General features: G+C 38.9%; 2 protein-coding genes across 4 annotated transcripts in view; one reads left to right on the forward strand and one right to left on the reverse strand.

Annotated features, from left to right (window-relative positions):
• The window catches only part of RASA1 (RAS p21 protein activator 1), an 82,027-nt gene extending 81,072 nt beyond the window's left edge, over positions 1–955 (forward strand). Inside the window, exon 26 of the mRNA XM_084882021.1 lies at positions 23–955. The gene's annotated coding sequence lies outside the window, so the exon portion shown is untranslated. The remainder of the gene's footprint in view (positions 1–22) is intronic.
• The window catches only part of CCNH (cyclin H), a 29,856-nt gene that overhangs the window by 2,592 nt on the left and 3,390 nt on the right, over positions 1–23,874 (reverse strand). For 2 of the 3 annotated variants that reach the window (XM_084882025.1, XM_084882027.1), the window contains exons 3-8: positions 21,231–21,304; positions 19,183–19,393; positions 15,114–15,277; positions 6,956–7,026; positions 3,518–3,629; positions 367–427 (exon numbers count right to left, since the gene is read on the reverse strand). In XM_084882025.1, the coding sequence (XP_084738151.1) occupies positions 367–427; positions 3,518–3,629; positions 6,956–7,026; positions 15,114–15,277; positions 19,183–19,393; positions 21,231–21,304 (693 nt within the window). Of the gene's footprint in view, positions 1–351; positions 428–3,517; positions 3,630–6,955; positions 7,027–15,113; positions 15,278–19,182; positions 19,394–21,230; positions 21,305–23,874 lie in introns of all 3 variants that reach the window. The other variant, XM_084882026.1, reaches the window with a different exon arrangement.

Below are 23,874 nucleotides of genomic sequence, written 5' to 3' on the forward strand. Positions count from 1 at the left end.
TACTAGTATTCAAATATTATAGTTGTGACCTTCTGCCTCTGATTACTAGTATTCATTTATATCTGACTTGCCAGGTTACAATTTCTTTTTAAGGGCAGAAGAATCCATGCAGGATAAAAATTTATAGCATATAAATTATATGTCTATCCCTGCTGCTTTTTATGACGATACGAAGGATTCTTCAGCAAGTAACTATTATAATGCTTCAGAAAACACTGACAGAAGTGAGGAATATCCCTATAATAATGGACCATGTACATGGAGGAAGAGGATACAAAAAAGTATGAATGCTTTCAAAACCACACACACACATATATATGTGTGTGCTTGCACAATAGGAATAATAGTTACCTTTGGAGAACGTACCTCCTCATGTTTGGGTTTCTTTGAGACATAATCATCATCTTCATACCCTTTCCTCTTCTTCCTGTAATTGAGCAACCATCAAAAAGCAATGTAATAAATGGCAACGTAACTATAAAATAAATTAGCAAGACTACATGAAATACATATTCTGAAAACAAAGCCTGGATACATGGAAAGAGATGAAGAATTATAAAGACAATATCTTTTAAATTAATCCTTAGGTTCAATGTAATTCTAATTAAAATCCTAATAAAATTTTTCATGGAACTCATCAAGTCTCACTCTGGCCTGGAAAAACGTGTTTAGAAACTTTTATAGAAATTTGATGAATCTGTAAAGGAAGTGACTGACTGACTGACTTTCATGATGATGATATAGCTATTATTTGTGTGATAAAAAAGAAATTTTAAAGACCAACGAAAACAAGTATTTTATCCTAAAGTAGTGCTTTCAAGTGTGGTCCAATAACCATTTCCAGTGTGCAATGAATAAATAAACTTGAGCGTGTGTTTAGAAACTTTTATAGAAATTTGATAAATTATGACAATCGAATCTAATAAAATTTAAGCTTTGTATTATGTCTTTTTTACTCATTTTGTAGTAATTTGTTTTATTTTATAAACGTATAGGTCTGTAATGAATTTAAAAAAACAGTCCTTTACAGTTTCAGAAGCACCCTTCAAGTACACATGGAAATGTAGAATCTGCTTGGCACAGTACTAAGTGGGTGGTAAATCTGAGTAAGATAGAAACTCAGGCAATTAAGTAGTTAGAAGGGTAAGATTAATGCACGTTCTATCACTTAATCCAGAGGTTGAAAAATTATATGTTGAAGGGCCAGATAGTAAATATATTACGCCTTGTAGGCCATAACCATCAGTTTCTGCCTCAATTACCCAACAGCTATAGACAGTATGAAAACTAAGGGTATAGCTATCCTATCTAACAGTAATAGGCAAATTGATCATCACTCCAAGACATAAGGTGGCTGCCCCCATGTGGTCAAAGATGGTCATCACAAGATGGCCTGCAGGGGAGGGCAGTTGGAGGTGACCAGGCCTGTAGGGGAGGGCAGTTCTAGGCAGTTAGGGGTGATCTGGCTGGCAGATGAGGGTAGGAGGAGCAATCGGGCTGGCTAGGGAGCAGTTAGGTGTCGATGAAGCTGGGAGACAGAAACAATCCGGCAGGTAGGTGAGTGGTTGGGAGCCAGCAGTCCTGGATTGTGAGAGGGATGTCTGACTACCTGTTTAGGCCTGATCCCGGGATCGGGTCTAAACGGGCAGTCCGACATCCCTCGAGGGGGTCCCAGATTGGAGAAGATGCAGACTGAGCTAAGAAATTTTCCCCCCTCCCCATGCACAAATTTCGTGCTCAGGGCCTCTAGTGTTCCAATAAAAGTATTCCTAAAAGCAGATAGTGGCCTGGATTTGGCACATGGGCTATATAATTTGCCAAGCCATAGTGTAAGTTCAAATCTCCTGTAAAAAGAAAATTACCAGTGTTGCAATTCAGTATTCCCCCCTATGTGTGTGTGGGGAGGTATGTTCTAAGACCCCCAGTGGATGCCTGAAATTGCAGAAAGTACCAAACTATATATACAGTTCTTTCCTATAGACACAAACCCATGATAAAGTTTAATTCCAAATTAAGCACAGTAAGAGATTACCAACAATCCTATATAATAGAGATAAATGGTCATGACACCCTCATGCCATGATGATCAATCAGCAGGAGGCGGCAGACACGGGTGGGTGGGCTGCATGTGGTGAAACTGGGGGATGTGAGATTGTGTCCCCAGCCCAGTGCCAGCAGGGAGATGTGATGCTGTTATTGTTTATTAATAAATTTATATATTATTTTCATATACATTCTACTAATTTTCGTTCATCTCTCACACGTCTATTATAAAGAAAGGGTAATGAGCAATATTAAAATATTTCCTCTAATTCCCTTTTAATGTGCATGAATTTCATGCACCAGGCCACTAGTCTATAATAATAAAAGCATAACATGCTAATTTGACTAGACGGCTGAATGTCCTTCTGGACAAAGCTGCCATGGCTGTGAGGGCCAAGGGCAGGCAGCCACGGCGGCTGGCAGTGGGGTGATGGGGCAGCGCCTTCCCCTGATCAGCCTGGTCGCCTCCCGCAGAGGGAGGCCAGACTGTAGCTTAGGCCCGCTCTTGTAGGGAGTGGGACTAAGCCATCAGTAGGACATCCCCTGAGGGCTCCCATACTGTGAGAGGGGGCAGGCTGGGCTGAGGGGGTAGCCCCCAGTGCATAAATTTTTGTGCACCAGGCCTCTAGTCTATAATAAAAGTGTAATATGCTAATTAGACCAGACAGCCAAACGACATTCCAAGCAAAGCTGGGGCTGGAAGGGCGGAAGCTGAGAGGGCTGAGCCCCTTGTATAAATTCCATGTATCGGGTTTCTAGTAACTAATAAAATGTAATAACATTCTGTACTAAGTTATGCAGTCTCTCAAATTACCTTATTGTACTGTATGTACAGTGTGGATATGCTAGACAAAAGGATGCTTCACGTCCCAGGTGGGACAGAGTGAGACATTGCATGATTTCATCATACTAAAAATAATATGCAATTTTAAAATCTACGAATTGTTTATTTCTGGATTTTTCCATTTAATATTTTTAGACCACAGTGGACTATTTTCACTCATTAAAGTCAACATTCTTTTCTTCTTTGTAATCATTCCTATTAGTTACCAATGAAACCCAGTAGTGAAATCAACCAATTTTAAGTTCTTTGCTAAGCCACAGTTTGCAGTTTTACTATTCCTGTTACCTGACCAGATTCTCAACTGTTTAAACTCCTAAAAGATTAGATTTAAGTAGATCCTTCAATTTGCAAAGCATAAAAATCCTGAATATGGTGATTTCCACATACAGACTACAAGTCACTGAGTGACATATGGGCATTCTTTATGGCTGCAAAAAAAAAAAAAAAAAAGTCTAACAGCACATTTTACTATTGGTTCTGTCCTTAATATAGTTTACCTATGAAAGAAAATATGTCATTTACCTAGAGTAGTTAAAATAAGTTTGGTACAGTATACTTGGTCCTCAAAAGGGCAAGAAGTTCAAGGAGTCACATTATCTATTTTTTAATAACACCATCACAACTACTTACGTAATTACGTTAAGTGCAAGCTCAGCAGAATGACATCTCTCCAACTTCTGCTTCAGAACAGCAACTTCTTCAGGTCTGGGTGGTTCATATTTCTTTACCAAGTTTCTCATGCCTATGCAGAAAAGAAAATTATCCTATAATAAAAGCCCAATATGCAAATTATTCAACTGGGAATTCGACTGCTCGCTATGACCTACGCTCACCACCAGGTGGCGGTGTGGTCTATGGCAGGTGCCAGCAGTGGAGGCACTGCCAGCCCTGATGGACCCCAAAGAGAGTGTGACTGAGTCAGGATGGTGGAGCAGGTGAAGGGGTGGTGCCAGGCCATAGCAGGCCACCCTGAGGGATCCCATCCTTGCACGAATTTATGCACCAGGCCTCTAATACTAGATAATAAGCCTTGCTTTCATAAGGCAGTTGAATATTTTTTCATATTGTTACAGAACAACAAAACACTCTTGAAATTGTTATTCTTCTTTTCAGGATTTGTACTCTGCATTAGAATATAATGAACACCATACTTCTAGATCAAATAATTATAACTGCCAGTGTTTAGTCCATATTATGCATAGCATAAAGACAAGCATGCCCTACAATATAGTATTTTTTTCATGTTTTGTTCCCTGTCACTAACTATATTCATAATGTTCTATCCTGGGTCAAGAGTATACTTCTTACTAACAAAAGAAACCATCTATAATCTATACTAACAAAGGAAACCATCTATAATCTATAATAATAAAAGCATAATATACTAATTAGACCAGATGTCCTCCTGGACGAAGCCCGGTTCCTGGGTGACTGCTGGCGGCTGGAGGGAAGCCCAGTCCCCAGGTGCCAGAGGGAAGCTGGTGCCGGCAGTCGGGAAGGAAGGCTACTCTTGCATGAATTTCGTGCACTGGGCCTCTAGTTATTACATAATATGTAATAAAGGGAGGAAGCGTCTTAAAAATATATTAATTGATGATTCTCTGCCTTAACACAAAACCTATGTAATGAAACATTACCAAGAAAACAAAAATATCCTTTTTAGGCTTAAAATAAACTATGTCAGTGACTTTGTAACTGCAGAAACCTCCTCTACCTAGACTTTTACTCAACAACAATAAGCCAAATAATATAAATATCAAAATTTATAAAGGAGATGATGAAAGATCCAGGACTTATTAGCCAGCCACATGCTAAAAATGGGTGACTATCCCACTGATTTCAGAATGCAAATAAAGCAGTGTTTTCAACTAAATTAATACTTGTGACTCAATGCCTCAGGACAGTATCTTGGTTCTGAAAAAAAGATGGAGAAGATACCTTAATATCATTACAGTTCTGAGTATTTCATCAAGAGCTATTTCTATTTCATGTTAAAATAAGGGGGATAAAATTAAGGTACTGAGAAGAAGTCAGCAATAAAATTGTCAGCTATAAAATGATCACAGTGTATTATCTTTAAGGCCTCTTCTAATTACTAAATTCCATTATCCTATTTATTTAAGACCAAATCACAGCACTGGAAGTGAATAGTGTAGTAGCATAACTGAAAACCTATAGTTTGTCATTCATAAATCAATTAAAAGGGGGAAGTCCTCCAGATCACTTCAAACAGATAGCAAGAAGTGATGCTTCTATGTCCTGAAGCATTTTAACATGAAAAATATAAAAATTATAACCATTTTCTATTATCATCCAAGATCCAAATCTTCAATCTCAAATTCTACTGGTTTAGTCAGCATTTAATTAAACTACTAATTTGATTAACAAGGACATTAGCACAAAAAGTTTTGGGGAAAAATACAATTTTCTTCTAATCCTAAAGAGTAGCCAAGTAGCTATGAGCATTCAGGGCCACAGACAAGAATGAAGAGCACTCAGGGCTGGCTAACCTAGCCAATCCGATAAGTAGAGGTTCTACTCAACCCCTCAAACAGTTTCTCAACATCAGCACCATTGATAGTTTGGGCCGGATAATTTTTTGTTAAGGGGCTATATTATCTTCCTGAGTCTACTATTAAAAATTACCATAAACTTAGTACAGCTTAAAATAACATAAATGTATCCTCTCTTAGTTCTGAAGCCCAAGAACCTGAAGTCAATTTCTCTAGGCCACAATCAAAATGTTGGCAAAGCCACCCTCTCTCTGGAGGCCCTAGGGCAGGGGCAGTGAACATTTTTTCTGCCAAGAGCCATTTGGATAATTATAACATCATTTGCCAGCCATGCAAAATTATCAATATAAAAATTAGCCTGCTCGCACAATTTACAATAAGATTTGGAAACAGCTTAAGTGCCCAACAGCAGATGAGTGGATAAAAAAAAATGTAGTACATCTACACAATGGAGAACTATGCTGTTGTAAAAAAGAACCCTCCTTTTGCAAAAGCATGGATGGACCTGGAGAGCATTATGCTAAGTGAAATAAGCCAGTTGGAGAAAGATAAATATCACGTGATCTCACTCATTTGTGGAATATAATGAATGAACAACATAAACTGATGAACCCAAAAATAGATCCAGAGACAAAGAAGCATTGAACAACCGTCAATCCTCAGAGGGAAGGCACAAGTGGGTAAAGGGGGGTGGTGGTAGTGTGTGTATTAACAGATCAACCAAAGGACTTGTATGCATGCATAGAAGCATAACCAATGGACAGACAGTCGAGGGGTGAAGGCATGTGCTGGGGAGTGCGAGCGGCCGGGGAGAGGTCAATAGGGGAAAAAGGAAATATATGTAATATTTAAATAATAAAAAATTAAAAAAAAATTAGCCTGCTATATTTGGTCAAACATTTAATTAATTCATCCCTAATGTCCAGACAGGGCTAGGCCCTCCAGCTGGACTTTCCCCACTCCTGCCCCAGGGGAGATAGATTCCTTCCCTTTTCCAGCTTCTGGTGGGCTGCTAGCATCCCTTGGCTTGTGGCCTTAACACTCCAATTTTCAAGGCCAGCATCATCAAATCTCCCTCTGCTTTCTTCATATTGCCTCCCCTGTGTCTCCCTCTCTGCCTTTTCTAATGAGGACTCCTGTGATTGCATCTTGGATGATAAGCCAAGATCATCTCCCCATCTCAAGATTCTTAACTTAATAACATTTGCATATATGTTAAGATTTATAGTCTCCAGGGATTAGAACATGACTATCTTTGAGAGATATTTTTCAGCTTTTCAAGGGGTATACTGTGAATTATAAGATGTTTAGCAGCATTTTTACTTCTACCCACTAGCTGCTGATAGCAGCCCCCATCACGCCCCAAGGTGTGACAACCAAAAAGGTCTGCAGATATTCGTGTACCTTCTATTTGCTCCCCACTGATATATCCTTCATGCCTCCATGGTACAATAATTCAACAAAAGTAAAGTATTATCTCAATCAACTTAAATATTAAGATATTTTACAAAGTAGCTTTGTTATAGAATATTTTATAAAGTTCTCTTTTACTTACTTTTCATTATATCTAATAACTGTGATAAGCAAGTTCTGTTCTCTTTCAGCATCAGACTTTCTGATAAATAACTGGTAAAAAAAAAAAAAAAAAAAGGAAAAAAGTTGTAATCTATTCGACACATACAGCATTTTGAGAAAACTTGACAAATTATGTTCTTCCATGTTCATTTCATCATCAAGGTCAATTAAAAATCTTTTTCTTATTGATTTTAGAGAGAGGGAAGGAGTGTGGGAGGAACAAAGGGAAAGGGCACAAAACACTGATTTGTTGTTCCACTTGTTTATGCATTCATTGGTTGATTCTTCTATGTGCCCTGACTGGGGATCAAAACCATACATAACTTGGGTATATGTATCAGGATAATGCGCTAACCAACGGAGCCAACCCAGCCAGGGCATCATCAAGGCAGTTTTAAAATTAATTTATTCACAATGTACTAAAAAACAGTAATTTGACCCCACAAAACTATAACTTACAGCTCTTATAGTCTTACTGATTTATTTATAATTTATATTACATTAAAAGATGTTTAATACCTATAATATATAAGCTTTTAGAGGTATGAAAATAACAGTAGCAACAGTTATTACTTTTAATGTTAAGTGTTTAATATATAAACTTTATGAGTCTGAACCTCATTTTAAAGATGAGGACCACATTCTTTAACTGTGAAACTTTTTAAGTTAGCAACTTCTAATTTCAATCTTGAATTAAAATTTTAATATTTTGATTTAAAAAATCCAAAGGCAAACAAGAATATCTAAGAAGTCAAGCTAGGAAATAAGAAATAAAGCTCTAAATCCAATGAAAAAGAAGAAAACCCAGAACTAACAACAGATCATCCTATGAGTAATAATCTAAAGCATTATCCAGAATATAACAATAGCACAAGGGCTTTTTATCCCTTTTGAAATCAGCAATAATGTAAAAGCAATTAACCTACTCTCATTCGGGGTGGCAGAGTAGGTTAGCATTGTGCTTGCCTCCTCCCACGACCATATTAAAAACTACAACAAATTATAGAACCATCACAGAAAACCATCTTTAGAACAGGATAGAAAAAAGAAGCCATACCAAGACTGGTAACAGGGATAGAGATGCAAAATGAGCTGTTCCATCACCCAGGGTGTGGCAATTAGAAGGAAGACTTCCATTCAAGATGGAGTAGGTAAACATGGTATGTACATCCTCCCAAAACCACATTAAAATTACAACTACAGAACCACCATCATTGAAAACCATGTGAAATCTAGCTGAATGTAAGTCCTATAACTAAGGATATAAAGAAGCCACCTTGAGATTGGTAGGAGGGGTGGAGAGGCAGAACAGAGTGGTCTGTTAAAAATCACAAGGCATATATCTTGGCCATGGAGGTCCCCCGCAGGAGTTGAGCCCCAGCCTCACACTAGGTTCCCCAGCCCAGTGTCCTAGTCTTGGGAAGAGAAGACTCAGTAACTTCTGGCTGTGAAAAGCAGAGGAGATTGTGGCAGAATAAGAGGGAGGGCTGCTGGAGTCCCAGGTTATCCTCTTAAAGGGCTCATCTATGGACTTATTCCCTAAGATCCAACACTGGGGCAGTTGTTAGAAAGGCACCAAAGACACTTAAGAAGGAAATGAATTGTCTGGCTTTGGGGCAAGGGCTGGAGGGTTAGCTTTCTCCCTCACAAAGTGCTGGCAGAGGCTATTGCTCCTTTGCTGAGCCCTTCCCCTGCAGATGCAGACAGGCACCACATCTGAGTCTCCATCAACCTGTTTGTGCCCTGGAAATTTCCTGAGACCTACCCCACCCTACTTGTTGACCCACCCAATCTACTTCCAATGGTCTTTCCATATACACATCCTGTCCTGCCTTATGATCTGGATTTTCCTATATTCTCTCAAAGGTTCACAAACCCCAAACAAGCAACATCTGGCCTTAGCATGCTGCTTACCTCTTGCTAAGTGGGCACTAGCAGGTGGACTCAGTTCACAGCCTGGCCTCTCCTGGGCAACTCCAAGCCCAGCACAAGCAACCACCATCTACTTAACATTTTGTTGCTCATGCTGGGTGGCCTTGGGCAGAACACAGATGGTAGCTGACCATGGCCTACACCTTCTGGGAGACCCCAGAGACAGTGCAACATGGTAGCTAGCTTCAGACCGTGTTGAAGTATCACCTGACTCTCCACAGTGACACACTCACGGTGCGGACACTGCTGGCAGAGCTCTCTGCTGAAGCAAATTCTGCTGTGTAGGGTCAGCCCCTGCATAGCAACTCCAACCCTGTGGTTGCTAATCGACCTGAGGGTAGATCCCTCCCATTCACAAATCAACAGCAATCAAGGCTCAACCACAACAGGAGGGTGTACCCAACTCGCATGGGGTCGAACTTGGAGCACTCAGCTAAGGGGGCCAGAGAGGCTGTGCCCTACAGGACACCTACTACATAAAGCCACCATACCAGCAGATATACCTAAATACACAGAAACAAACACAAAGATGCAGCCAAAATGGTAGATAAAGACACATGTCCCAAATAAAAGAATGGGAGAAATCTCAAGAAAAAGAAATAAAACAGAAGCAAGCAAACTACCAATTACAGAGTTCAAAACAATGGTTATATTGTAAAAATGCTATGGGATTCAGTGAGAATTTCAGCATAAAAAAGACACAGAAACCATAAAAAAGAACAGTAAGAAATGAAGAGCCTAACAACTGAAATGATTATACCAGAAAGAATCAATAGCAGATTAGATGAAGCAGAGGATCAAATCAGTGACTGGGAAGATAAGGTAGCAGAAAACACCCTTTCAGAGCAGCAGAAAGAAAAGAGAATTAAAAAAGAGAAAGAATAGTTTAGCAGGGGTCTTCAAACTACGGCCCGCGGGCCACATGTGGCCTGCAGAGGAGTCTGATCCGGCCCGCCAGGTTTTTTGGGCAGTGAGCGCAGCCGAGGTGTTACAGTAGGAATTAGTAGTTCATATAGTCCGGCCCTCCAGCTCTCTGAGGGACCGTGATCTGGCCCCCACTTTAAAAAGTTTGAGGACCCCTGGTTTAAGGGATCCCTGGGACAATACCAAGTGTAATAACACCCTCATCTTAGAGGTACTAGGAGGAGAAGAGAAAAAGCAAGAGACTGAGACCCTATTTGATAATGACAAAACTTCCCTAATCTGGTGAAGAAAAAAGCTCCGAAGTCCAAAACAAGATGAACACAAAGAGTTTCACACCAAGACACAACTAATTAATATTCCAAAGGTTAAAGACAAAGGGAAATTTTTAAAACAGCAAGAGAAAAGCAGATAAGTTACATACAAGGGAGCTCCTGTAAGACTGTGAGCTAATTTCTCAATAGAAACTTTTGCAAGCCAAAAGAGATTGGCATGAAATAGTCAAAGTGATGAAAAGCAGGGATCTACACCCAAGATTACTCTACCCAGCAAAGCTATCATTTAGAATCAAAGGATAAAGAGCTTCCCACACAAGAAAAAACTAAAGGAATTCATCACGACTAAACTAGAATTGCAAGATATGTTAAAGTATCATCTTTATGAAGATCAAAAATATAAACTGGTAATAAATACATACCTATAAACAATTACTTTAAATGCAAATGGATTAAATGCTCCAATCAAAAGACTGAATGGCTAGCTGAATGGATATGAAAACAGTACCATTACATGCAATGTCTACAAAAGATTCAGTTCTGATAGAAAGAAATATACAGACTGAAAGTAAAAGTAAAAAAAAAAAAAAAAAAAAAAAAAAAAGACGTTTCATGAAAAAGGAAAGAAAAAAACACCACCACAAAAACTGTGTCAGCAATATTCATACCAGACAAAATAGCCCTAAAACAAAGGCAATATATATAACAAGACACAAAGAAGGACCCAGTAGCCGAAGCCGGTTTGGCTCAGTAGTAGAGCGTCGGTCTGCGGACTGAAAGGTCCCAGGTTCGATTCCGGTCAAGGTTATGTACTGTGGTTGAGGGTACATCCCCAGTAGGGGGTGTGCAAGAGGCAGCTGGTCGATGTTTCTCTCTCATCGACGTTTCTAGCTCTCTATCTCTCTCCCTTCCTCTCTGTAAAATATCAATAAAATGTATTTTTTAAAAAAGGACCCAGTAATTCCACACCTGGATATTTATCTGGAGAAACTCAAAACACTAAATCAGAAAGACATATGCACCCATATTGTTCACTGCAGCATCTATCTATCTATCTATCTATCTATCTATCTATCTATCTATCTATCTAAAAGCCTAAGCAACCCTCCAACTGGTAGCTATGATGTGCACCGACCACCAGGGGGCAGACGCTCAACACAGGCACTGTCGAGCTGCAGTGATTTGGCAGCTGTGGTTCTCAGGAGACGCAACTAGAAGCAGAGAGGAGGGAACCTGATTCTGGGATGCGTCACCCGGGAACTGCCCTCTCGCAATCCGGGACCCCTCAAGGGATGCCAGAGAGCCGGTTTTGGCCCAATCCCCACAGGCCAGGCCGAAGGACCTCACCAGTGCACGAATCCTTGCACAAGACCTCTATTTATAAAAGCCAAGATATGAGAGCAATTTAAGTGTCCATCAATAGATGAGTGAATAAAGAAGTGATGCACTTATTCAGGGTGGGGTAAAAGCAGGTTACAGCTGTTCATATGTAAAAAAAAAAAAAAAAAAAATACAATACTGTGTTTTGCATACCCAACCACTATAAACCTACTTTTGCCTCACCTTGTACAAGGAAAGATGACTCAGCCATAAAAAAGAATGAAATCTCACCATTTGCCACAACAAAGATGAATCTAGAGCAGAGGTCAACAGAGCCAAATACCAACAGTGCAACGATTAAAATTACTTTTGAGACAAAATTTTTAAACTTCTTCTAATGCCACTTCTTCAAAATAGACTTGCCCAGACCGTGGTATTTTGTGGAAGAACTATACTCACGGGGCCAAAGAGCGACATGTGGCTCATGAGCCGCAGTTTGCCGACCACAGACCTAGAGAGTATTGTGCCAAGTGAAATAAGTCTAAGAGAGAAATACAAATGCCATATTATTTCACTTATATGTGGAATCTAAAAATCAAAGTAAACAAATAAGCAGAATAAAAACAGATTCATAGATGCAGAGAATATTTTGACAGCTGCCAAATGAGAGAGGAGCTGGGGGCTAGATGGAAAAGATAAAGGAATTAAAACTTGCAAATTGGTAGTTACAGAATAGTTATGGGGATGTTACTTATATCACAGGGACTATAGTCAATAATCCTATATAATAAAAGCCTAATATGCTAAGTGTCCAGTCATCCAGAGGGCCATTCAACAAATCAAAGCATAATATGCTAATGATATGCTAAGGCCATTCAACTGCTCACTATGACATGCACTGACCACCAGGAGGCAGACACTCCAACTGGTAGGTTAACTTACTGGTGGGGTTCGGCTGACTGGAACTGAGCAAGACGGGCCAGACACTCCCTGGAGCCCTCCCCCAGTCCCTCCCTGGCTGGCCAACAGGGGGATCCCTCAGCGTGGCCTGCATTCTCTGGCAGTCGGGGACCCCTTGGAGGATGTGGGAGAGCTGGTTTTGGCTTGATCCTGCAGGCCAGGCCGAGGGGCCCCACTGGTGCATGAATTCATGCACTGGGCCTCTAGTATTGTAATAGCTATGTATAGTGTCATATGGGTACTAGTTCATTAAGTGATCACTTTGTAAGTTATATAAATGTCTATTTACTGGGTTATACAACTGAAACTAATAGGACACATACTACATGAGGCCACTCTGACCACACTAGGAGATGTAACAGATGTACTTAATACATTGAAAAACACATGGAGGTAGGCAAAATGAGACAGAAACAAGTCTCAAATAAAATAATGAGACAAAATTTTAAAAAGAAGAAGAGATGAACTCAGTGAACACACACAAAGAGAAACCATTAAATAAACAGTCAGAAATTTATAATATAAAAACTGAAACGAAGAATACATTATATAGAATCAACAGTATTTTAGATAAAGCAAATAATAAAATCAGTGATTTGGAATTCTAAGCAGCAAGAAATACCCAATTGAAATAGCGAAAAGAAAAAAAAGAATAAAAAATGTGAGGACAGTTTAAGGTACTTTGGGATAAGATTAAACATTCACTACTTGCATCAGAGGGTACCAGAAGAAGAGTATGAGCAGGGGACTGACAACATATACATGTACGTGAAAACACATACACACACACACATATGTAGGATCCTAAATATGTAAAGCAAATATTGGTGGACACAAAAGGAGAGATCAACATTAACACAGTAATAGTAGGGGATTTTAACACCATATTGATATAAATAGATTGATTATCCAGGCAGAAAACTGACAAGTAAACAGGGGCCTTAAATGAAATATTAGACCAGATGCATGTAATTGATATTTTTAGAACATTTCACTCAAAAAAAGCAGAATATACATTCTTTTCAAGTACAATTGGAACATTTTCTAGGATCGACAATATGTTAGGACACATTTAAGAAGATTGACATTGTATCAAGTACCTTCTCCAATACAATGTTAAGAAACTAGAAATCAATTTCTACAGAAGAAAGCGGAAAAATACAAACACCTGGAGGCTAAATTAACAAGCTACTAAACAATGAATGGGTTAACAATGAGGTCCAGAAGAAATCATAAGATACCTTGAGACACATGAAACTGAAAACCCCAAATCTATGGAATATAGTTCTAAGAGGGAAATTCATAGTAATCCAGGCCTACACCTCAAGAAACAAGAAAATCTCAAATAAACAATATAACCTTAAGTCTAAAAAGGAACTAAAAAAAGAACAAAACCCAAAGCGAGTAGAAGGAAATAATAAAGATCAGAGCTGAAATAAAATAAGTCTACAAACATATAAAAAGATCAATAAAACCAAGAGCTGTTTGGTTTTTTTTTTTGAGACGATAAAGAAAAGTGATAAACCTTTAACCAGACTCATCAAGAAAAAGAGAGAATCAAAATAAATAAAATCAGAAGTGAAAGCTTAATGACTGACAACACAGGAATGCATAGGATTATAAGGAAATACAAATAACAATTATATGCCAACTAATTAGATAACCTGGAAGAAATGGCTAACCTCCTAGAAACATACAATCTTTGAAGACCAAATCTAGAAGATACAGAGAAAATGTGAACAAACCAATAAACTACTAATAAAATTAAATTGGTTTAAAAAAAAAAAAAAAAAAAAAAATCCCAACAAAATTTTTGACCAGATAGCTTCACAGGTGAGTTTTAATGCACATTCTAATTAGCACCAATTCCTCTCAAATCATTAAAAAAAAAAAAAAAAAATTGAAGAGGAGGGAAGGGTCCCAAGCTCATTGTGTGAACCCAATATTACCTTGAATCCAGAACCAGACAAAAACATTATAAAAAATAAAAATTTTAAAAGAAAATTATAGGCCAAAAATCCTTAATGAACCTCGTTCCCATTGTGCATTTATGCATTAACTATTACTATTTACAACTGAATTGCAATTCATTTGGACATTCTTTAAAGTATTACTCATTCACTAAATCTTTACTAAATTCCATATGCCACACATGCTTCATAGCAGAATAATGATAAATCAAGGCAGACATATTTTTGGCACTCATGTTGATCACTAGTTCACAAAACTTCTAAATTTGCCATATACTGATAGCTGTATCAGTCTTTTGAAGATCATCTGATTTACTTCTTTAGTCATAAACGAATCCTCTTAGCTCAAAAATATCATACTCGATTTTTAAAGATTTCCTTAAAAAGTGATTTCATTTCTTCCCTCAGTTGCCCTAATCCTTCCAGCCATAGGAGATATATAGGACTCTATTCACAAAATGAACCTTACTTAAAAACTCAGATTCCAGTAGGCAGTGGTCGGCAACTGCGGCTTGAGAGCCACATGCGCCTCTTTGGCCCTTGACTGTGGCTCTTCCACAAAATAGCACGTGCGGGTGCATACATACAGTGTGATTAAAACTTTGTGGCCCATGCGCAGAAGTCGGTTTTCGGCTCTCAAAAGAAATTTCAATCGTTGTACTTTTGATATTTGGCTCTGTTGACTAATGAGTTTGTCGACCACTGCAGTAGGAAATAAACTGAGTGACTGAATGATCTAAGTTAAAACACAAATTAGTACCTTTCCATAGTAATTCCTGCTCTCGAAGCACTAGATAAAATGGCAGTCAGGGCGATTTGAGAAGGTGTGTATAAAAGATAAGCATCTGTCAGCGCAACTCTGTTAAGAAAGTCATCTGCTGTTTTCCTCAAAACCTCAGGGTTCTCCAACATGGGATAGCGAGTCTAGAAAGAAAGTTTGCAAATGTTATTACTTATGAGGGTTTAATGGAGTGACATTTCAAAATATTCACATTAACCAGAAATTAACACAGGATGCTTTTATAAAACTCTTTTTTTTCTTTATTCTAGTAAGAACAATCTTTCCATGTACTATTTTGTACTCCCTATTAGAATGTACTGGAAGTGCAGTTGTTAAATAAGAAATATATGGTTTAAAATAATATAGCTCAAGTTCCCAGCACACTACTTGGCTATTCTGATTTATGTTAATCCCTCTCTTTGTCCTTTTATACAAGAGGAAGTATGGGAAAGGAGGCTCTTAGAAATTCCATTGGGTCTGGAGTTGACCCAAGAAATATATACTTCCAGGTAAACAATTCCTGGTGATTCAGATGTAAGACAATATTTAGGAACCAAAACTCCACCTCATTTTGATTTGAAATTCCTCTACTTAACATTTACTTTTGGAAGGAAGCAAATATAAATAAATCTTGGTTTAATTACAGAATTATTATTATTATTTTTTAATATATTTTATTGATTTTGTACAGAGAGGAAGTGAGAGAGATAGAGTGTTAGAAACATTGATGAGAGAGAGTCATCGATCAGCTGCCTCTTGCACACCCCCTTCTGGGGATATGCCCGCAACTAAGGTACATGCCCTTGACCAGAATCAAACCCGGGTTCCTTCAGTCCCCAAGCCGACGCTCTGTCCATTGAGCCAAACCGGTCTCGGCTACAGAATTATTTTCAGAATATGCCTAAGAAATATGAAAGTTCCCATATTTCCTAACAATTATTTCCTTTAACATGAACCCTAAGTCCTTGGATTACTATAGATACCCACAATCAGCTCCAAAAGTAGTAATATATTTTCTATAATCTGAAACAAAAAAATCAGATATAGCCTTGGGTCTGTTTAGTTTAGTAGTTAGAGGTCGGTCCTCGGACTGAAGGATAGTGGGTTCAATTATGGTCAAGGTCACGTACCTCAGTTGCAAGCTCCATCCCTGGTCCCAGATCAGGGTGCATGTGGGAGGCAACCAATCGATGTCTCTCTCTCACATCAATGTTTCTCTCTCTCTGTCTCTCCTCCTTCCTTCAACTCTCTCTAAAAATCAATGGGAAAAAATCCTCAGGTGAGGATTCACAGACTCAAAGACACACACACACAATCAGATATAATTGTGTAGTCACACCCAGGTGTAGTCATTATCCCAAAATGCCTAACCTTTGACGTTCCACTTTTCCCAATACATTTGCTCAATTATTTCATAGCTATTCTTTGACTTCCTCCTTAGAACTTTTGATTTCTGGTGATTCCAGAGAAAACAATATAACTAAGAGATCTGGTATTATTATTATAAATTTAGGTTCCCTTATCTTAGCAAGGCTCTCAACACTGCCTACCTATAATGTTTCATAGAAAATACGTTCTATGTTTCAGTGTCTATGTTAAACATTCTCCATCTCTCTCAATGTCTTTAATAATTCTCAGAAACTATCACTCATAGAAAATGATATCTGCTCTTAACAAAGAAACTCTTGTGTCCTGCCACTAGCAAATTTCCAGGCATAACACTATGTTTTCCTCTTCCCTGCATTAAAAGAGCGACTGTTCTAAGGCCAATCCTTGTTATCTTGCTTTGAAACCCATGACAACCCTTTATCTTACTCCAAAGAGAAACTTGAGCTACAGATTTTCTACCTTTCCATTTAAACTCTCTCTCATTACCAGCTCCCTACATCAGCAGTTTCTTCCACAAACAAAACAGAAAGCTGTCCCTTTGTCCCTTTCCTCTCTTTCTAGCAGTTCCTTCATCTTCTCAGTAATCCCATCTTCTTTTCCACTTCAAAGACAAGCTGTCTAATCCAATTACAAATAACTGTTTGCTCAGTTATTTATTCCCCAAATGGCTCCAATCTGCTTTCTCCCTCCATACTCCACAGAGACCACTTTCACCAAGATCACTTTTCTGGCACTAAATCCAGTAAGTGTTAACTATCTACTAGTACTTTTACTCTACCTAAATTCTGAGTGGGACTGGGGAGTTGCTCCTATTCAACTTCTAAAAGTTTTCTACTTCCTTTTACTTTTCCAGAAAGTCCTACCTCATTGGGTATTTTTCAGTCTTTCTAGATTCGTGTATTTCTCTACCTACTCTTTAAATGATCCTCATCTAAATTTTCCACTTTCAGTGTTCTTGGGGCAATAATGTCCAAGTTTAGCCATTTTTCTTACCTCCAGATACAAATGACTACCCACCCTGGATGTGTTGCAGTCAATGGAAATTCAGCAGGTTCCATACCAATTTCATCAACCCCCTCCCCGGGGTTGGGGTCTCACCTGTCCTCACTCTGTTTATGTAATTAAACCTCAAGGTCTACTGATTGTGCTTACTATCTCTGAAGTCCATTAAGCACTCTCTACCCCCTGCTGCTACATGAGTCGAACTAACAGCATAATAACTGGTATCCTTTCATCCATTCTAATACATTCTCCACATTACCATGATACATACAGATGTGCAATAAGTATAAGATGTACACTGATGCATGACTTTGCAAACATGATTTATTTAAAGGTATAAACTTAATTTGACCCTCTCCAGACTTAACCTTTCACTGACTTACTCCTGCTCTATTCAAAACCCTTAACATCACTTCCAGTCTTGGCTCTCTCTTGCCTTCCACTGAGGCAGCACTCTGTGGCAGTATTCCCCTCTATCTCTAAGCTGCTTACGTTTTTTAATGCACCACGGTTCTTGAATCCGGGCCTTTGACTCGAGAAGTCCTATTGGGATGTTCTTTCACTGCCAAATTCCTACTCATACTATGAACTTCACTTTCCCCCCCACCATTGCTTTTCAGAGAGTGGAGGGAGAGGAGAGAGTAAAACATCAATGTGAGAGACATACAAGGACTGGTTGCCTCCCACAAACTCCCCTACCAGGGGTGGGGAGCAAACCCACAACCCAGGTACGTGCCCTTGAAAGGGAATTGAACCTGAGACCCTCCAGTGCATGGACTGATGCTCTCTCTAACCACTGAGAAACACTAGCCAGAATTGAACTTTATTTTTTTTTTTTTTTGAACTTCACCTTAAAATGACACTTTCTCAGAACTAGCTTCCCTTTCTCTCAATCTGCTATCTCCTTCAAACATATCCTGTATTTTCCTCTCTGTAACACTGAACACAATGAATATGTGATTATTTTCCCCATTAGATAGTAAGGGGTATAAATGTTGAGGCTGCTTCTGGCTTCATCATCAAGGACAATGTTTGGCAAATAGAAGGTACTCAAATTTCACCTTTAAATGAGATGAATGAACCAGTTTCTGATTCTTGTTTGACTTTATGTTGACTATCCAAGTCCCCTTTTGGGGTCAAAACAAAATAACTTAGGACATTTTGGTCGATATTATTTACTTACTTTTTTACGCATATATATTGATTCCAGTTCATAATGCATTAAAACTAGAAGTCACTTAATTTTCTAGTTTAAAATTAAAAATTTATTTTTAAGGTTCTTTAAATCAGATCTATGACAGTATACTTCAGAGTTATAAGAGTTACCTTAAGTTTTAAAAGCATTACTCTAAATTCATAATGGTCCTCCTTATGACCCCTGAATCAGTATTAGCAGATCTACTAAATCAGAAGCTCGGACTTTAGCCCAACAAGGAGTTAACAAGCCCTCCAGGTGATTCCTGATGTACACTTAAGTTTGAGAACTACTGCCATAGAGGTCCAGGCCACACTCACTTTTAACTGAACCCATGTTTTAATAAGATAATTAAAAGTTATATAAACTTTTGGACATAGAACAAAACTTTGTTCTTTTGCTTATAGAACAAAGCAAAGGGGTACACTCTACTAGTTTACTTTATATCAAGATTGAGATTACCTTTAAATCAATGAGAAAGCCTTCAAATGGTCTATAAGGATTGTGGACAATAAGGTGGAAATTAAGTTGCTGTATAAGAAGCAGTTCATATTCCAAAATCTGTTCAAGTGTCTTCTCCTGCCCAAGAGGGCTATCCCGCAGATTTCCAACAAATTGCACACTAGACACATTGAATTCATCCACTTTGCAAGCCAAAAATGCACAAGTGAGCCTACAGGAAAATATAAGGAATATGAGGAATCTTAAATTCAGAATGCAAGTCCTTTATTAGGAAATAATTTTTTCTCTCACACACATAACCAGGGATATGATATTTTGAAAAATATGTAAATACTTTATTTCTAAAACTAAATTCTAAAATTGACTAATATTCACAAGTGAATACAGTAGGCATTACAGAATATAATATATATATACATATATGTATATATAAAATATATCCTATCTAATAAAGAGTAATATACAAATTGACCATCACTCCAACACACAAGATGGCTGCCCCCATGTGGTCAAAGATCCTGCCCCCACGTGGACACAAGATTGCCACCACAAGATGGCCAGCAGGGGAGAGCAGTTGGAAGGGACCAGACCTGCAAGGGAGGGCAGTTAGGGGTGACCAGGCCGGCAGAAGAGAGAAGTTGTGGGCAACCAAGCCTGCAGGGAAGGGCAGTTGGGGAGGACCCAGGCCTGCAGGGGAGAACAGTTGGGGGGGGGGGGACTAGGCCTGCAGGGGAGGGCAGTTAGGGGCAATCAGGCTGGCAGGGGAGCAGTTAGGCATGAATCAGGCTGTCAGGGGAATGGTTAGGGGATGATCAGGCTGGCAGGCAGAAGTGGTTAGGCAATCAGGAAGGCAGGCAGGCGAGCAGCTGGGAGCCAATAGTCCTGGATTGTGAGAGGGACATCTGAATGGGCAGTTTAACATCCCTAGAAGGGTTCCAAATTGGAGAGGGTGCAGACTGGGCTGAAGGACACCGCCTCCCGCATGCATGAATTTTGTGCACAAGGCTATATATATATATATATATATATATATATATATGCCCGGTGCACAAAATATGAGAGAGAGAAAGAGAGTGCGCGCGCGCAAGAGAGAGAGAGATTTGTTTAAAGTTTTAAATCCATAGGAAACTATAAAATTAGGTTGAATTGTGTAATACTGCCACTGCATTCAACCATTACTGTCTTACTGGCAATTTCATATAGTTCAACCTAAATATCTGGAAGAACAAAATAATTGATAAAAAGGAGTACTTTTTATCATGAAATAACAGATGGAAGAGAAAAAATGTACAATAGTACACACATATGTACCATATGAGCATGGGATAAATGGCAGGGTAAAGAGCTACCTTTGTGGAAGGATTATCAGTGGAAGTCTCCAAAGGCATTGAAATAGGGCATTATTTACTTCCAAACAAATCTATGCAACTCTCATAACTAGTAAGAAAATTACCACAAAAATCAAGATTGGAAGTAACAAGGGCTTGATCTAGACTGGTAGAAACAGGAAAAAGGAGAAAACAAACAAACAGGGATAATGATATTGACAGCATACTCTTTGATGAGTCACATACTATTTTCAATTTTATCTTTAATGATAAGCATAGTGCTCAGCAGAGCACAGAAACCCAAAGACCTTTGTTCAATTTGAATGAATCCTATATGGACTTATAAGATTTGTAAACTAACTGGATGTAGAAAGACAGGAGCTACCATTAATGGTTCTCACTCAGCAACAAGAAGAAGAAAGGTGCCGTTAACAGAAAGGGGTATTAGGAAAGCTAGCTTAGAAAAAAAAATAACACAATTTGAACCTGGACAAGTTAAAGTTCAGATGCCATCAGTATTACAGGGAAGTGTTACAGATACATAGGAAGTGTGCTCAGGGATCTTAAGTTCAGTATAGAATGCAAGTCTAAATTACCTTTTACTAGGAAATAATTTTCACACACACACACACACACACACACACACACACACACACACAGTCAAGTAGTATAAAGGTCTTGTTAAATAAAAATCAATAAATTAGACAGACTTATACTCACATTATTATCCGGGGGTGATATTCCATTACTGAGTTATTGAGATAAAAACGCTTGAAATACATACAAGCTGTACCCTAAGGTTAAAAAAATATATATTATCAGAATTTATTCACACATACATTACATGTTAAATTTAGTTTAAAAAAAATAAAACTTATTTGTCAAAAGTTTCTTTGAAAACATTTATTTGCAAAGCTATGCACCCCTATCATTATTGCAGCATATTCATGGTGGCAAGACATGGAAACAACCAGTGTCCTTCAATAGGATTGGATAAAAAAGATACAATACAGATATACTACTTAGCCTTAAGAAAAGATGAAATACTGCCATTTGCAACAACATGTATGGACCTTGAGAATATTATGCCAAGCAAAATCAGTCAGAAAAAGCTAAGAACCATATGATTTCACTCATATGTGGGACATACAACTGAAACTCATAGACACACACAACAGTAGGGTAGTTACCAGAAGGAAGGGAGGTGAGTGGTAGTAAAGGATAAAGGGGGTCAAACGGTAACAGATGATTTGACTATGGGTGGAAGGCACACAATGCAATATACAAACCATGTATCATAGAAATGTATCCCTTGAAACCTACATGATTTTATCAACCAATGTCACCTCAATAAATTGACCTTAAAATTTTTAAAAAAGTTATTCATACAAAATATCAAACCAATTCTTTAAGCAAAATAATTGCAATGAAATGTTACAGAAACACCAGAGCCAAGACTTTGTTGTCCTTTACCACACACCCTGGGTTATCCTTCATATGGTTATTGGCTTATTAAAAAACTAGAGGCCCGGTGCACAAAATTCGTGCATGGGGTGGGGGTGTGTCCCTCAGCCCAGCCTGCACCCTCTCTAATCTGGGACCCCTCGAGGGATGTTAAACTGCCTGTTTAGACCTGATCCCAATGGGATCAGACATCCCTCTCACAATCCAGGACTGCTGGCTCCCAACTGCTTGCCTGCCTGTCTTCCTGATTGCCCATAACTGCTTCTGCCTGCCACCCTGATCACCCCCTAACACTCCCATGCCAGCCTGATTGATGTCTAACTGCTCCCCTGCCAGCCTATTTGCCCCTAACTTCCCTCCTCTGCTGGCATGGCCACCCCTAACTGCCCTCCCCTACAAGGTTGATCACCTCCAACTGCCTTCTCTTGCAGACTTGGTCCCTCTCAACTGCCCTCCCTTGCAGGCCTGGTGCCTCCCAACTGCCTTCCCTGCTGTCCATCTTGTGGTGGCCATCTTGTGTCCACATGGGGGCAGGATCTTTGACCACATGGGGGCAGCCATATTGTGTGTAGGAGTGATGGTCAATCTGCATATTACTCTTTTATTAGATAGGATGTTGTGTTTATTTTAGAATTCAGATTAATTTAGAAAAATTAAAAAAATATATATTAATGTTCACAGGTTAACCAGTCAATTTAAAAATATTAAGTATAACACAGTTGGGGCAGTAAGCCTTCTCTCTAAATCTACTCCAAATCTGTGATATTAACCATGGTTGCTGCTACCAAACCTAACAGTAGAAGCAGCAGCTACTGTTTATTGACTGAAATGTGCCAGGCTCTGTGCCACACACAACTACCATCTTATTTAAACCTTACAACAGCTGATGAAACATTGCTATCTTCACTCTACAAAGAAGAAAACTGAGTATCAATGAGTTAAGCTGACTTGTTCAAGGTCACACATCTTAATAAGGGACAGGGCTGGGTTCAACAAAGACTTGCCTGTACTTTTAGCCACTATGTTATATGGCTAGAACCAATGAAATAAATATTTATCTATAATATTTCATGATAGAAAAAAAAAATATTTCCTTTTATATATTTTATGTGAAACAAAAAACAAAATTCTTAATCCATTATAAATAAGCATCTATATATATAAAAGCCAAGCAACCGTTAGACCGGTCCCTATGATGTGCACTGCGCTGGGCAACCAGCCCGATTGGGGACAAGCCCCTCTCTCCCTCCCTCTCCCTCCTGCCAGCCCAGCCAGGCCTGATCAGAGGAGGCCCTAGCTGGCCAACTGCCCCTCCAGCCAGCTCCACCCCCAACCGGCCCCACTTGTGCATGAATTCGTTCACCGGGACTCTAGTGTTTCATAAGACAAATTCCACAAAGTTGTTCATTCAAGGACTCAGTTTCTTCAGTTGAAAAGATCATTTAAACCTACTACTTCAACAATAATTTTCTTAATCAGAAAAGAGCTAAATCTGGAGATAGAAGCTAATCAAGTATATCTAAAATTCTTCCTGAATCTTTGATCTCTCTGGTTAAGATCTAGTAAACTGCCAAGACCGGTCTGGCTCAGTGGATAGAGCGTCTGCCTGCGGACTGAAGGGTCCTGGGTTCGATTCCGGTCAAGGGCATGTGCCTTGGTTGTGGGCACATCCCCAGTGGGGGTTGTGCAAGAGGCAGCTGATCGATGTTTCTCTCTCACCGATGTTTCTGACTCTCTATCCCTCTCTCTTCCTCTCTGTAAAAAAAAAAAAAAAAAAAAATCTAGTAAACTAAGTCGCTACGAGTATTTTTAGACTTAATATGTTCAATAAAATTCAATTTTTTCAACTATAAAGTGGAGATTATTTCCTAGGGGATTATTCCCTACTGTGTCCTAAGAT

This window comes from Pipistrellus hanaki (assembly GCF_964339955.1).
Source record: "Pipistrellus hanaki genome assembly, chromosome: 4".
Lineage (NCBI taxonomy): Eukaryota > Metazoa > Chordata > Mammalia > Chiroptera > Vespertilionidae > Pipistrellus > Pipistrellus hanaki.